The sequence below is a fragment of the Cupressus sempervirens genome, chromosome 8, assembly GCF_028749045.1.
Source record: "Cupressus sempervirens isolate cs-2001-9-10 chromosome 8, ASM2874904v1, whole genome shotgun sequence".
Lineage (NCBI taxonomy): Eukaryota > Viridiplantae > Streptophyta > Pinopsida > Cupressales > Cupressaceae > Cupressus > Cupressus sempervirens.
Window position 1 is genome coordinate 353063798 of NC_143125.1, and position 13719 is coordinate 353077516.

The following is a 13719-nucleotide window of genomic DNA, read 5'->3' on the forward strand; positions in this document are numbered from 1 at the left end:
CGGGGAAGTTATATAAGGTGACAGAGATGTGACAGCAATGAAAGAGTCACTGTGTACAGAGACAGATAATAATAAGCATAAAATCTTTCTTTTAAGGAGAAAAATAAAAATTAATAAATTCAAATAATGAAAGCCACTACCATAAGAAGAAACTAATTCATTCTTATGTTTTACATTGGCAATATAAAAATATATATAATTGATGATTGCTATTGCACAAGTATTTGAAATAAAAGCTAATCTATTTGCTATGCAACGAGTGAAACTCAATTCTTTCAGACCAGCATAACTGAACTAAAACCAATGCCACATATAAAATAAGGCACAACTTAGTTCTCCTGCATATTTAATCTCCAGGGGTGATAAAAGAGCAGTAACTAGCGCCTTTTACTTTTAAGGCATAATTTCCCAGCAATATGTACAGATTACATCCCCATTCATGATTCAAAACTTTACGTAACAAACTCCTTTACAAGATTTTGCCAATCAGGATAACCCTTAAAATTCTCCAAAAATCATCAGATACACTAGGATAAAATTTTCAATGAGAATACACAACATTTGCATTGTTCTTCATAAAAAGCAATTTAAATCGTTGCAATCTACTTCAGCAGATGAACTACAGTGGCAGTAATACAACAGGGCAGGGAATGAACTCTGCCAGCAAATTTCCATCCACATGCTTTGAATGAATAGACTCCATGCTAATCACAACTAAATCAGCATTTAGGTCATCTGCAACCTCTCCAATAACAGCTGTTGGCTTCTTTCCTTCACCTAATCTCTCCATCAATCCAAACTCTTCATAGCCCCCTGCCTCGAGATATTCAAAAGAAACATGATTAAGAAAACAAAAACTCTGCAAGCTGGCCCGCCCAAAACAAATGGTGAAGAGAATGAATAGGACTGCAGGCAAGGAACAAACCATGCCAATGGTTTAACTTTTCTAAGTTGAAAGAATATCAAATAAAAGTATTTCTTGCAATGAACCTTGAGCCAGATGCCAACGAATGGCAGACAACCGTGCATCATGATCCGCTATTGCATCCTTATCATTTTCATCAATAACTACACATACAATCCATCATCAGATTTAAAATTCTCATGTTAATGTTATGAAAATCCAGCACAGAAGTAATCCAAAACAACCACAGGTTGATCATGTAAATTAAGCATAAATTTAAAGTTGATTGTTGCTATTGTACAACATACCAATAACAGTGACTTTTGCATGAGATTTCTTTGCTAACTCAGTAGTTGTTGCCACAGCCTGTCACTAACTTGGAAATATTAGTTTAACACAATAATTATATCAAAGAAACAAACTACATACTTAAAAAGATACATGTCAATAGATACATCAACAAATTCATTTTGAAACATGTGAATACATTAATGTGCTAAAGATGTAATTTTTCTAATGCTAAAAGATGTGACAAATTTACCAAACTCCAACTCTGGGCAGCCCACATCAGAAGTAACCATTAACCAAAAGGGTAAATACTAAATACAATACGCTTAACAATTTATAGAAGATTAATCTTACGCAATATAGTCATACTAGTAGTAGAAGCAAGCACTAATAATCAAGATCGCAATCATGCCATTGAACAAGCACCACGGCACTATAATCAAGATCACAATCATGCCATTTAACAAGTACCACACCACTATCCACCATCCATCATCTCTTCCTTTAGAGTATAAAGCAACAAGCTAATCTGTCTAGAATATCAACCATGAGAGTAACCAAAGCTTAATGAGGCAAGCAAAATCAATTTGGATCTTGAGGAAATCCTTGAAATATGCACTAAAAGGCTACAAATGAAGATACAACAAGCTAATCTGTCTAGAATATCTTTTAAAATGACATGAAGGAAATGTTACATGAGGAATCCTCCCACATTCCAGGGATGTCAAAATGGCTGGAAAAGTTCAATGATGCATCCCCATGTTGTTGTAGATTGTAGCTGCGATAGAGATCTTTATCTCTAATCTTATGAAATAGAAATATGTTTGTTATGACCATTATGGTCATCTTCAGCTGAAAGAGACATTTGCGATAATATTTAACATAATATTATATAGAAGACGTATCATACGTCATGCAAAGAGGCATCCGTATGAAAACATGAAGTGATGAATCTTTAAAATTTGAAGGGTCTTGCATTTGGGATTTAAAAAGACCTTCGTGTGTAAGATGAGTCAGTCAAAAGCAATCTATTTATGAGATTGCTTGGTATATTGTAATCGATCAAATGGAAAGCCTTGCACTCAAAACATTCTTATATCAATAAAAGTCATATTTTGTTGGTGCGTGCATGAATGCATGCAAAGGGTGGTGCAAAGGTTTATGGCCCTATCTATCTTGGCAGGCTAGTGCCTTTCATCTATAGTTGCCGGTGGTGGGTAAGCTGGGGAAAATTCAATGGATTAGGGGTTAACCTATTCCCATTCAAAGAGTAGGCACTTGTTGCTGCCACTTAGAAAAAAGGCTAATTCACCAACCTTAGCGACTGATGTTAATGTTTTAGCCCAAAAATAGAGATAAACAAAAACAAAAGAGCATAAATCATACACCAAACACTCAATACATTTATCATGGGAAAACCCTTCCACTTGAAGGGAAAAATCCAGCCACACCAGCAAAATATCTCTTTTATTGATAGTAAAAGTGTGAGTACAAGGCTTTCACTTAACTGCCTTACAATACACCAAGCAATCAAACAAATAGATTGAATTTAGACTCTTCATCTTACACACGAAGGTCTATACAAATTCCAAATACAAGACCCATATTTCCATACGCATGCCTCTTCGCATAACGAATGACACATCTTTATAAAAAATAATAACTTAAACAATACTAAAAATGTCTTTTTCAAATGAAGATGACCATAACGGTCATAACATTCATATTTCTATTTTATAAAATCAAATCACCGCTACAACCTTCAACACTCCCTCTTAGCAAGAGAGATTTTTAGTGAAGTAGGCACACATAGCTGCAACCAAATATGATAAATTCACATAATACATGTTATCTCAGCATAACATAATCCACCCTAGTTACTTATAAGCACATAAAATGAAGTCACACACATTACTTTCACCATGCCTACTTGCAGAGGGTGGAATGAAGATTTTCACCTAAAAACTTCTCCCAGAAAAGAATAAATTTCCACCATACCTAATCGCAAAGGGTGGTCCACCATACCTACTCACAGAGGGTGGAATGAGGGCTTTCACCTCAAACTTCTCCTAGGGAAGAATGCATTTTCACCATGCCTAGTAGCAGAAGGTGGTCAACCATACCTACTTGCAGAGGGTGGAACGAAGACTTTCACCTTGAACTTCTCCTAAGAAAAATGCATTTCCACCATGCCTACTCGCACAGGGTAGTCCACCATACCTACTTGCAGAGGGTGGAATGAGGGGTTTCACCTCGAACTTCTCCCAGAGAAGAATGCATCAACAACTGAGATTTTCTCTTAACAGAGACTCCCTCTCAACAGGGACAACTTTAATCACCACAATAAGATGGTTGATTGTTGCATAAACTTGCAAAGTGTTGGACATCTCCCTTTGCTACGTAATCTCCCTCAAAAGCTGAATACTCTCTCTCTCTCTCTCTCTCTCTCTCTCTCTCTCTCTCTCTCTCTCTCTCTCTCTAAATATGATCTTCCCCTTTATTAAAAGTGTCACCGGTTTAGTACTAAGACAGCAAACAATATTGCATAATCTCTCACCATCCCATTGCACCCTGCAATCAAGAGAGATTTATTACAACTCATAAGATCCTCGTATCATAGAGGTCAATGCAAAGATATATTCTTTTTCAATTAGATACAAGAATCACAGAATACTTATCTCTTTGAAGTTTGATCTCAATAGAACAAAGAAAATAAATAAGTGCAAACCAATATTCATATGACAGTCGTAGAACTTGTTTGAACAAAATGTGTAACTCAATAAAGATGTTATCATAAAGGAAACTGAGAACTGACATCTTCCAGAATAACTTGTCAATCTCATCATAGGCTCAACAATAAGAAATTATATCTCAAACTCATAAGACTTAATATTTATTTCTGAATGAGATAAAGTTGCCACATCCTTCGAATTTCATCAAACATTTACTACAATACGAAGTACTACACATCTGGAGAACTTTGTGCAATAGTCAAATTTATATAGCTCAAAGTTTTATCAATGCAAACAATGATTTGCCTTCTAGAGTTTGACAAAATTTTGTATAAAAGCTATAGATAGCATATCATTTAATCAAATTTATATCCAAGAACTTACCCTAAAGAAGAATAAAATTATAAAACTAAGAGTACAAAGGATAAGTGTACCTGAACAGATTGGCAGACCTTCCTTACATCAGTTCAATTTGAAGACGCATCCCCCCAGTGAGCAGCAAAGGGGTGATGGAATAGTCCAAAATTAGATGAGTTGAACCTCACGCAAGGTCATTCCAAAGAAGATCCTTCACAAATGATGCTCGTGCCCTTCTAGATTTCCAACTCATCAACTCCTTCCTATCTCCTCCATCACAACTCACTTCAGCTCAGCTCATATGATGTGAGAGGGCTATGCACCTGCTACTATGACCTGGCTAAGGTTTGGAAGATCTGGCTCCAATATGAAAGATACACACAACCCCTCTTGGCCCAATCGCAGAGCAGGGTTCTCAAGGCATATAGGCCCCTTGCATACGTTCTTGTTACAGCTACCAAAATCATAATCCTAGGGACAAACCGTGAATGATATAGCTAAATCTTATTGATAGAATCAATATTTCTAATAATTCTAAGAGCATAAAATATTTCTCACAAAACACTTATCTGATATTGCCTTCTCAGATTTTGACATCCATATGATTCCTTGCTAATAGTGACAAGGTCACTGAAATCTACAAGCAGACTTCTTTGCAAGAAATACAAAATTGCTCAGGTAGCTTTGCTATATCCTGACAACTAAAAATTTCAATCTAATTGCTAATGTTCCTTGGAAAAGTGAGCCTCTACAGTCGATGATAAGCTAGTTTTGGCAAGTATAGAGATCGAAGTTGCAGAGGTAAAAAATGCACTTCTGTAAAAAGTTCAGTGCATTAGTTCTTGAGCACTCATATCAATACAAATGATCCTGATGAATGATGCCTCAAATCAATGATACACCTTGAAGCACACACCCATTTCAAAGGCTGGAGAAGGATAATGATTCTTGTATACTTCCCTTTCATTTTCCAAAACTCTCTTTCACGGATTCTTGATTCCAGGACTATCTTTCACAGATTCTCGTCTTCGGTTTGATTGAAGAATAGTCTTCGCAATATGCCAAAGACTCTTAATTCATCCTCCAGGTCCCACTCGATAACACCCGCTTCATCATTAAGAACGAAGGGAGTAGCGCTTTGACCAATGCAATAATGGTTATTTCTGAGAACAGATTGAGAGATGGAGTTGTGGAGCTCAAAAGGACAAAACAAGAAGCAGTTGCAAACAGTCATAGTTTAAGCCACAATGCCAAAGAATCATGAAGAAGAGCGAAGATAGAAGCAACACGAGAAACAAACTCAACTCATGAAAAATTACACAATCGCACCTTACGCAAACATTATAGGAAGTAAATGAGAGCGAAACATATCACCAACACTTTAAATGTTAAGATAACCGACGAGAAAAAAACATGCGTTAGAGATACCACTGAAAATGATTACGTTCCAAGGCTAGGAGAAGAATGAGATTACTCCAAAATAGTGGCCCGACATTTTCTTTCGCGATATCAATGCGATGCACCTCCAAATGTAATTGTCGTGAGGGACACTATCTCTAAAGCATCAAATGTTCAATATAGAGAAGCCCATTCTAAGAGCGATGCTATTATCATTGATCATAACAACTCCATGAAAGAGAGAAGACTATAGGAGACACCAATGTCCACACTGCATCCTAAGACCGTAGATATACTAAAACCGTTAAAATGGATTTCTCGTGAGTGCAAAGCTCCTACAATGCCTCATGCTTTCGGATGATCTTAGCCTTTCATCAAGGTGATGCAAATGAATTTTCTTCATGATCAGATGAAAACTTATGGAAGTATCATGAACAACTTATCACTACTATAGTAGTTTACCCGATCCTGCTATCGATATTATGGCTCTACTCATCCATTGTACTCAAATGCCTGAACACTTGTGTCCTCCACAGTTTCACTTTCACAAACAATAAATTTGCAATAACGATAATATTCAATCATTTACAAATTGTCTATCAAACAGATGAACAAAATAATGGATAGGATAATTGCTGCAAATTAAACCAAGCTCTTATACCATGTTACTGTTTTAGCCCAAAAATTGAGATAAACAACAAAAAAAGAGCATAAATCATACACAAAACACTCAATACATTAATCCTAGGAAAACCCTTCCACTTGAAGGGAAAAACCCAGCCATGCCAACAAAATATATCTTTATTCATAGTAAAAGTGTTTTGAGTACAAGGCTTTCACGTAATTGCCTTACTATACACCAAGCAATCAAATAAATAGACTGAATTTAGACTCTTCGTCTTACACACGAAAGTCTATACAAATTCCAAATACAAGACCCTTTATATTTCCAGATGCATGCCGCTTCACATGATATATGACACATGTCTTTATATAATATTAACTTAAACAATACCAAAAATATCTTTTTCAGCTATGTTGGTTCCCAAAACCACAAATTGGAATCCTACAAGTCTTGCCAACTCAATGTTGGGATATCCAACCGGTTATGGCCAATGTGATGAGATTAATCAATATAATCCAAATCCCTTGCGCTTCTGGCTCTACAAGGCCAAGACAGGTGCACCTAATCCTTAACCAATCACTTGAATCCAAGATTATGTATAACAATTTGATTTGAATGTGAATGCAATGAAAGTTTCCCAAATGGAAAGGATTACTAAAAAACTTTAAACTTGCAAATTATGAATTAAGAATAATAAATGAATATATGAATGTTTTAAAATAAGAATAATTGTGGATTAGTGCAACAAATGAATATATTAATTATTCAAAGGAAAAATAAGAAATAATTGCCAGCGTATGGATTTTGAATCATGAATAATATAAAGACCAGTGCCTAAATTAAAGGGCAATTAGAGTCAATATTATAAGTTATTATGTACAACTTTATAAAATTCTATGCACCTTAACCATAAACAATTTAGTAATCAAGACACAACGGATGAAATATATGGACGCAATTTTAAACTAGTCTAGAATGCTCTTTAACTCCTTTGACAAGGAGACAAATCAGACACAAATAAGGAAACAATTAAATATTTCACAATATCTATGATAATCAAGTTTAAAATGCTATAATTGACCCTATCCACTTATCTATCATATAAATTATTCATAGAATTTAAAATAATTATAAAAGACACAACTTAATAATATTTCCAACTTTAAAAATTAATATAAATAATTATGCTTACTGATTATGCCGGAAATAAAATTAAAATAAAGAACTCCTTACAAATCCATCCACTACAAATTTATCCCAAAATCGCATAAAATTTTATCCAGTAATCCAAATCCACGAGCATTGTTCAATTATTCAATCCTCACCAATAGAAGAACATAATATATCAAATGTGCATGTATAACTTGAGTATGTAAAATTTGTAGGAAATTGTATTTTGTATATGAATTGTGTTTCTTACATTTTATATTTATAGTGGATGGAGAGGTACACCTCAACCATCACAACCTTTAATGGCAATGTTGTTTGTTGTCTCTTGAAGTACTTTCTAGGCATAGAAGTAAAACAAATGCATGATGGCATCTTCATCTCTCAAGAAAAATATGCAAGGCAAATCTTGGAGAGATTCAAAATGCAGAACAGTAAGGCAGCCCCAACACCAATAGCAGTAGGTCTGAAGTTGAGCAAGGAAGATTGTAGCAAAAGTGTGAATCCAACACTATACAAGAGTATGGTTGGAAGTTTGATGTATTTGACTGCAACTCGGCTAGACATAATGCATGCAATAAGTTTGATTTTCAAATTTATGGAAACACTGAAGGATTCTCATTGGCAAGCAGGAAAGAGGATCCTAAAGTATGTGAATGGTACCAAGGGATTTGGAATTTTGTATACTATAGAAAATGATTTCAAGTTGATGGGTTATACAGATAGTGATTGGGCTGAAAGTTTAGATGATAGGAAGAGCACTTCCGGATGCATGTTTCATATGGGATCAGGTGCAATTTCATGGGCATCCAAAAAGCAACCTATTGTTGTTCAATCTACAACAGAGGTTGAATATATAGCAGCAAATGCAGCAGCATGTCAAGCTATTTGGTTAAGGAGGATATTGACAAATTTGAATGAAAGGCAAGAGGATGGAACCACAATTTATTGTGACAACATCTCCTCAATTGCATTGTCCAAGAATCCAGTCTTCCATGAGAGAAGCAAGCATATAGAGATTAGATATCACTTCATCAAAGAGTTGGTGGAGAATGGGGATATCAAAATGGAATTTTGCAAGTCTGAGCAGCAGCTAGCAGACATTTTCACAAAACCTTTACGCATTGGAAGTTTTGTACACCTAAGAGAGAGTCTTGGTGTAGTTGATTTGGATCAGAAGTGATCCTTGTTTGTTTGGCTCAGGACAAAGGGGAAGTGTTGAAATATCTCATGCATTTTGGTTGCCCCTTGAGCCAAACGCCCACCTACCACCCTGATGGCCAGCAAAATGCTCAGAAAATATAATGCAAGTAGGTGAGTTTTTCAAATCTGGAAAAGAAAGGGAAAACATTTTTTGCCAATAAGACAAAAGGAATGATCAGATCCATTCGACCAAAGAGAGATAGAAGAAGAAGAGAGAGATCAGAGAGTTGCAATGCAGAGCAGAGAAGGAAGAAGAAAAGGAAGTCGATCAGAAAATCAAGTTTAAGTACAGAAGACAAAAGGAAGTTTGTTTCATGCCTGCAGTTGCACATGTTTCTTCTCTTGTCATTCTTTATTACCGAGCTCACTCAGCATCCTCTTCTGCCAAGCACCACTTTGTAGTGGCCACCGAGCTCACTCGGCATTGCTTGCTGCCAAGCTCACTCAGCATATACTTGTGCTGAGTTGCCCTAGTGCCGAGTTCACTCGGCATCTTCTTGTGCCGAGCTAGCTCGGCAACTTCTCCTGTCACTCGGCATCTATTGTTGCCGAGCAAAACTGACACTCAGCACCTTCATGTGCTGAGCGAAATTTTAAATTTGTGATTTTATTTTTCACACTATCATCATGCATGGATAGCATTTCTATTGTTTACCATGACTTTATCGGGCTTTTTGAATTCATCAGAATTTGTCTCTCTAACAGATTGATCCTATGTGAATGTCTTCATTCATATTGCCATAAATCTTCTCTCTTTGACCGTTGCTTCCTCTAGAACTCATCTTTGTCTATGTTCATCATATATATACTTCTGTCATTTTCAACAAGCGTGCAGTTATAAATAACTGTGCTGTGCGATAATGGAAACTACTATTACTTGATGGCATGGAAAATGAGTCATATTCCTTTTGCTCTTAATCATAGTATTAAAACTTCATTTCTGCTGCTCATATGAAAGTGCCGGTAGTAAGAATATGTCAACTACAATTCCCTCTTTATTTCAGATGCTCGATATAGTTTTGAAACCCACGATTCAGCACAATCCAGTGATAAACATGTTTCCTTTAATCTGTTACTAAGGCTATACTTCATCCAAATGCTGCCGCAGTGCCGATAGCTGAAGACTTTACTTTCCATCATTGGCTGAAAACTCTCATTCCTTATTTGCCGTCTCCAACCTAGTCTCTCTTTGAGATCGCACTCCTTTGAAAAAATGGTTTTTTGACCAATATACCATATTGTTAATACATATCACTATGGCTTCAAACATTTTTAAGTCATTGAATATTGTGTGTTATTGTGTCATGACTGCAGCATCACTTTGACAGACCTGTGATGCACACTTTTGCATTTAATTCCTTATCGCTGTTGTGTAATGAATAAGACAAGGAAAATATGTCTTTCAATCTCCCCTCATATTCAATGTTTCTTAGTTTAATTAAATTTGGCTAAAACTGACATACTTGTTGTCAATGTATATGATCTATTAACTATACTCTTATAATTACCAATTTGATCTGTAGCTGTATGTACTGTAATTAACATAACCAAGTGTGTTTGCCTTGATTTTCTCTCTCTTCATACATCCATGCTTTAACTTGAGATGAATAATATCTACAATGAGATATCGACATCAACAAGAGAAGCTATTAAAATACATAAGCAGAGAAAGTTAAGTACTATGACAGCAATGATCCTGAGATTTACCTCCTGAAGTGTAATAGCTTGAATGATGCTTAAGATTTAATTATGATGAACAATATAACTCAAGGATATGGAAATCAAAATATAAACAGGGTAAAGGATAAGAAGATTAGAAAAGGCACAAAAAGAAACTTCAAAATATTGGAAATTTAGACTCCATCAAGCTGAAGATGACCATAATGGTCATAACATCCATATTTCTATTTTATAAAATCAGAGATAAAGATCTCTATCGCCACTACAATCTTCAACAACTAATGGCTCTAGAAATGGAAGTTATGCTAAGCAAGGCGCTGCCCCTATAACTGGCCCTGGAACCGGATAAACTACTTCCACTGCTGCTGTCACTGGGTTTTTCCCTTCAAGTGGAAGGGTTTTCCTAGGACAATTTCTCGTGTTCTTTGGCATCTATTATATTCTTCTTTATTGCTGTTTATCCTAATTTCTGGGGAAAACTTAACACATGTAACATTAACTTAATGTTGTATTTAGGCTAAAATTAAAAATAAAGCATTGAGCCAAAGTTCTTTTGTTTAAAAGGCTATAAATAAAGATGGACCGTTCTCTAACAAAAAATCTAAAATTATATTTGGCATCAACAATATTTAAGATGAAGATATTTTAAGTGCATGGGAACAGCAAGGACATGCCCTCAAGGCTGTCTCTAACTACCAAAAAAATTGGTAACATCCCAAAAACACCAGAACAACTGCACGTGTAGGCTGATCATTTCCAAGACATTAAGGGATGTAAAATAAGGATCTCTGATAGAAACACAAGATATTACTATTGATAGAATAGACTCAGATTTACTTACCAACCTGATATTATGTACTGTGCTGTTCTGAATGTGCATATCTCCAAGGCTGGGTAGTCATTGAGGATGGACGAACTTGCTTTGACTAATATCTTGATGCAATCGCTGAGACTGAATATTGTTTAATGTCTTTGTTTGCTGGAGTAATCGCAGAGACTGAAAATGCCTTGTAATTGATGATCAGACTACACGATATCTCCTTTGTTATATATGCAAAGTATTTTGTCTCCGCAGAGACATGACTCTACATGGCCAAAGGGTCATGTTCCTATGTGGACATAGTACTAGATCATAACCGATCATAATTCGGTGGTTAACAATTACATTAAAATGTCTTTCAACCGATAATCATTCGGTGCAATATTTAGATTCTCTCTTCTTATAATAAGAGCCCAATTAGAGAACGAATACCATTTATGAATAAACTTGTGTGTGTGTGTGTGTGTGTGTAGTTCTTATCAAGAATATCAGATGTAAAACAAATGTTTATGCAAATCATGAGTACATATACTCAACATAATGAGTACTCCACTTCGACTGAAGCTATACTTCAACACTCCCTCTTAGCAAGGGAGAACTAACAAAAATTTTATGAGATATCAGTATCAAGGATAATTATACACAACACATTATCTAACTTTAACACTGAAATAGTGACTTGTCAAATAACTCTAATCACAATGTTATGAACACTATCATAACATATATTATGATCTCTAATTGTCCAAAACAATATCTAGAGTAATCATAATACTTTCATTATCAATGACTTTCGGTGTATCCAGAACAAAACCATAATTTATCATGATAACATGTCTATCATTTGTAAGATCATCACCTTACAATGATTACCTTTTGAATATATATGTCTCTTAAAGATCGTCATCTTTCATTACATATATGATGCAACTATTCAACTAGAAGCATAAACACATAAAACTGAAAAAACTCAAATTCAATATTCAAATTTACAATTTGATCATACCAAGTTTACCTCTAAAATATTCCAATTTAATATTGGCAAAAGGTTTGGTAAGAATATCCATTGTTTACTCATTTGTAATTATGTAAACCAACTTGAGAACATCTCGATGTACCATATCTCTGATTCAATATGCATAAATTGATGAGAAAAACTGAATTTACAGATAACTGATTTATCTTTGGATCTAAGTACAACATTGCATGTGTCATTTATGTATTCAAACTTTGGAAATGTATCACTCTCCCTCTGATTCCTCACTTTGGGATTCTCTTTTAAATCTATTCACTTTATCTCTTTGTTCAACAACTTAAAATGCAAGATTTTCATCCTTTTCATGCTTAACTTCTGCTAGGGCTGCTTGAATTTTCTCCCATTCCGGACAAATGTTATGAGTGTGACCGAATTTGTCACATTTGAAGCATTCTACTTTGGATCAATCTCTTTTCTTGTATGATTTGTTGAATTCCTTGTTGTTTTGATGAATTCCCTTTCATTTTCCCTTATTATTGGTCCTGATTTGAAGAGCTTGAAATTCTCCCTCTGGATTTGAACTGATTCCTCTCATAATTAATCTCGACTCTTCTTGAGTGCATTCGTTTTTTAGTAGTTCAAACTTAGGAAGTTCTGGTTGAGAACTTAGTCCACGAATAAATATCTCCCAAGATAGTGGTAGTCCTTTTAGGGCTATGATGCTAAGTTCTTTGTCATCTACTTCATTTCCAATGATCGCAAGTTGATCTTTCAATTCTGAGATCCTTAGGAAATAGGACGTAACAATTTCTCCATTATTCATCTTGACATATAGTAGATCTTGCTTCAATGTTAGCAATATGCTTGTGTTATTAATTTCGAAAGTATTTTTTATAGTGGAAAACATTTGAAAAATAGTTTTAAGACTGGATATGGAGGGAAGAATATGATCCTTCACAGAGTCTATAATAATTTTCATGGCTTTGTTACTGTGCCTCTTCCATGTTGTTTTATCTAGATCATTTTCTAGTATTGGTTTATCTGATTCTATGTATTCTTCTAATTCCATCTCTCGTAGTATGATCATAACTCGAATTTTCCATGATGAAAAGTTTGAAGCCCCTTCAAGTCTATCCTCTAACCTGACATGATTCACCATTTTGAATTTTGAGGATAAAATTTAAAATTGATAAATCTGAGTTTTAATTTTAATTCTGAAGAATATATATTCCTATCAAGATGGCTCTGATACCATGTAAAATCAGGATCTCTGATAGAAACACAAGATATTATTATTGATAGAATAGACTCAATTTTACTTACCAACCTGATATTATGTACTGTGCTGTTCTGAATGTGCAGATCTCCAAGACTGGGTAGTCACTGAGGATGGACGAACTTGCTTTGATTAATATCTTGACGCAATTGCTGAGACTGAATATTGTTTAATGTCTTTATTTGCAGGAGTAATCGCAGAGACTGAAAATGCCTTGTAATTGATATCAGACTACATGATATCTCCTTTGTTATATATGCAGAGTATTATGTCCCCATAGAGACATGACTCTA

General features: G+C 35.1%; 1 protein-coding gene across 1 annotated transcript in view; it reads right to left on the minus strand.

Moving 5' to 3' along the window:
* Positions 1-223: 223 nt before the first annotated feature.
* LOC149542791 (cell wall integrity/stress response component) overlaps positions 224-13719 on the minus strand; it is a 117285-nt gene continuing 103789 nt past the window's right edge. The window contains exons 3-5 of the mRNA XM_089797687.1: positions 1213-1270; positions 991-1068; positions 224-813 (exon numbers count right to left, since the gene is read on the minus strand). Coding sequence (XP_089653813.1) covers positions 620-813; positions 991-1068; positions 1213-1270 — 330 coding nt within the window. The 3' untranslated portion in view covers positions 224-619. The remainder of the gene's footprint in view (positions 814-990; positions 1069-1212; positions 1271-13719) is intronic.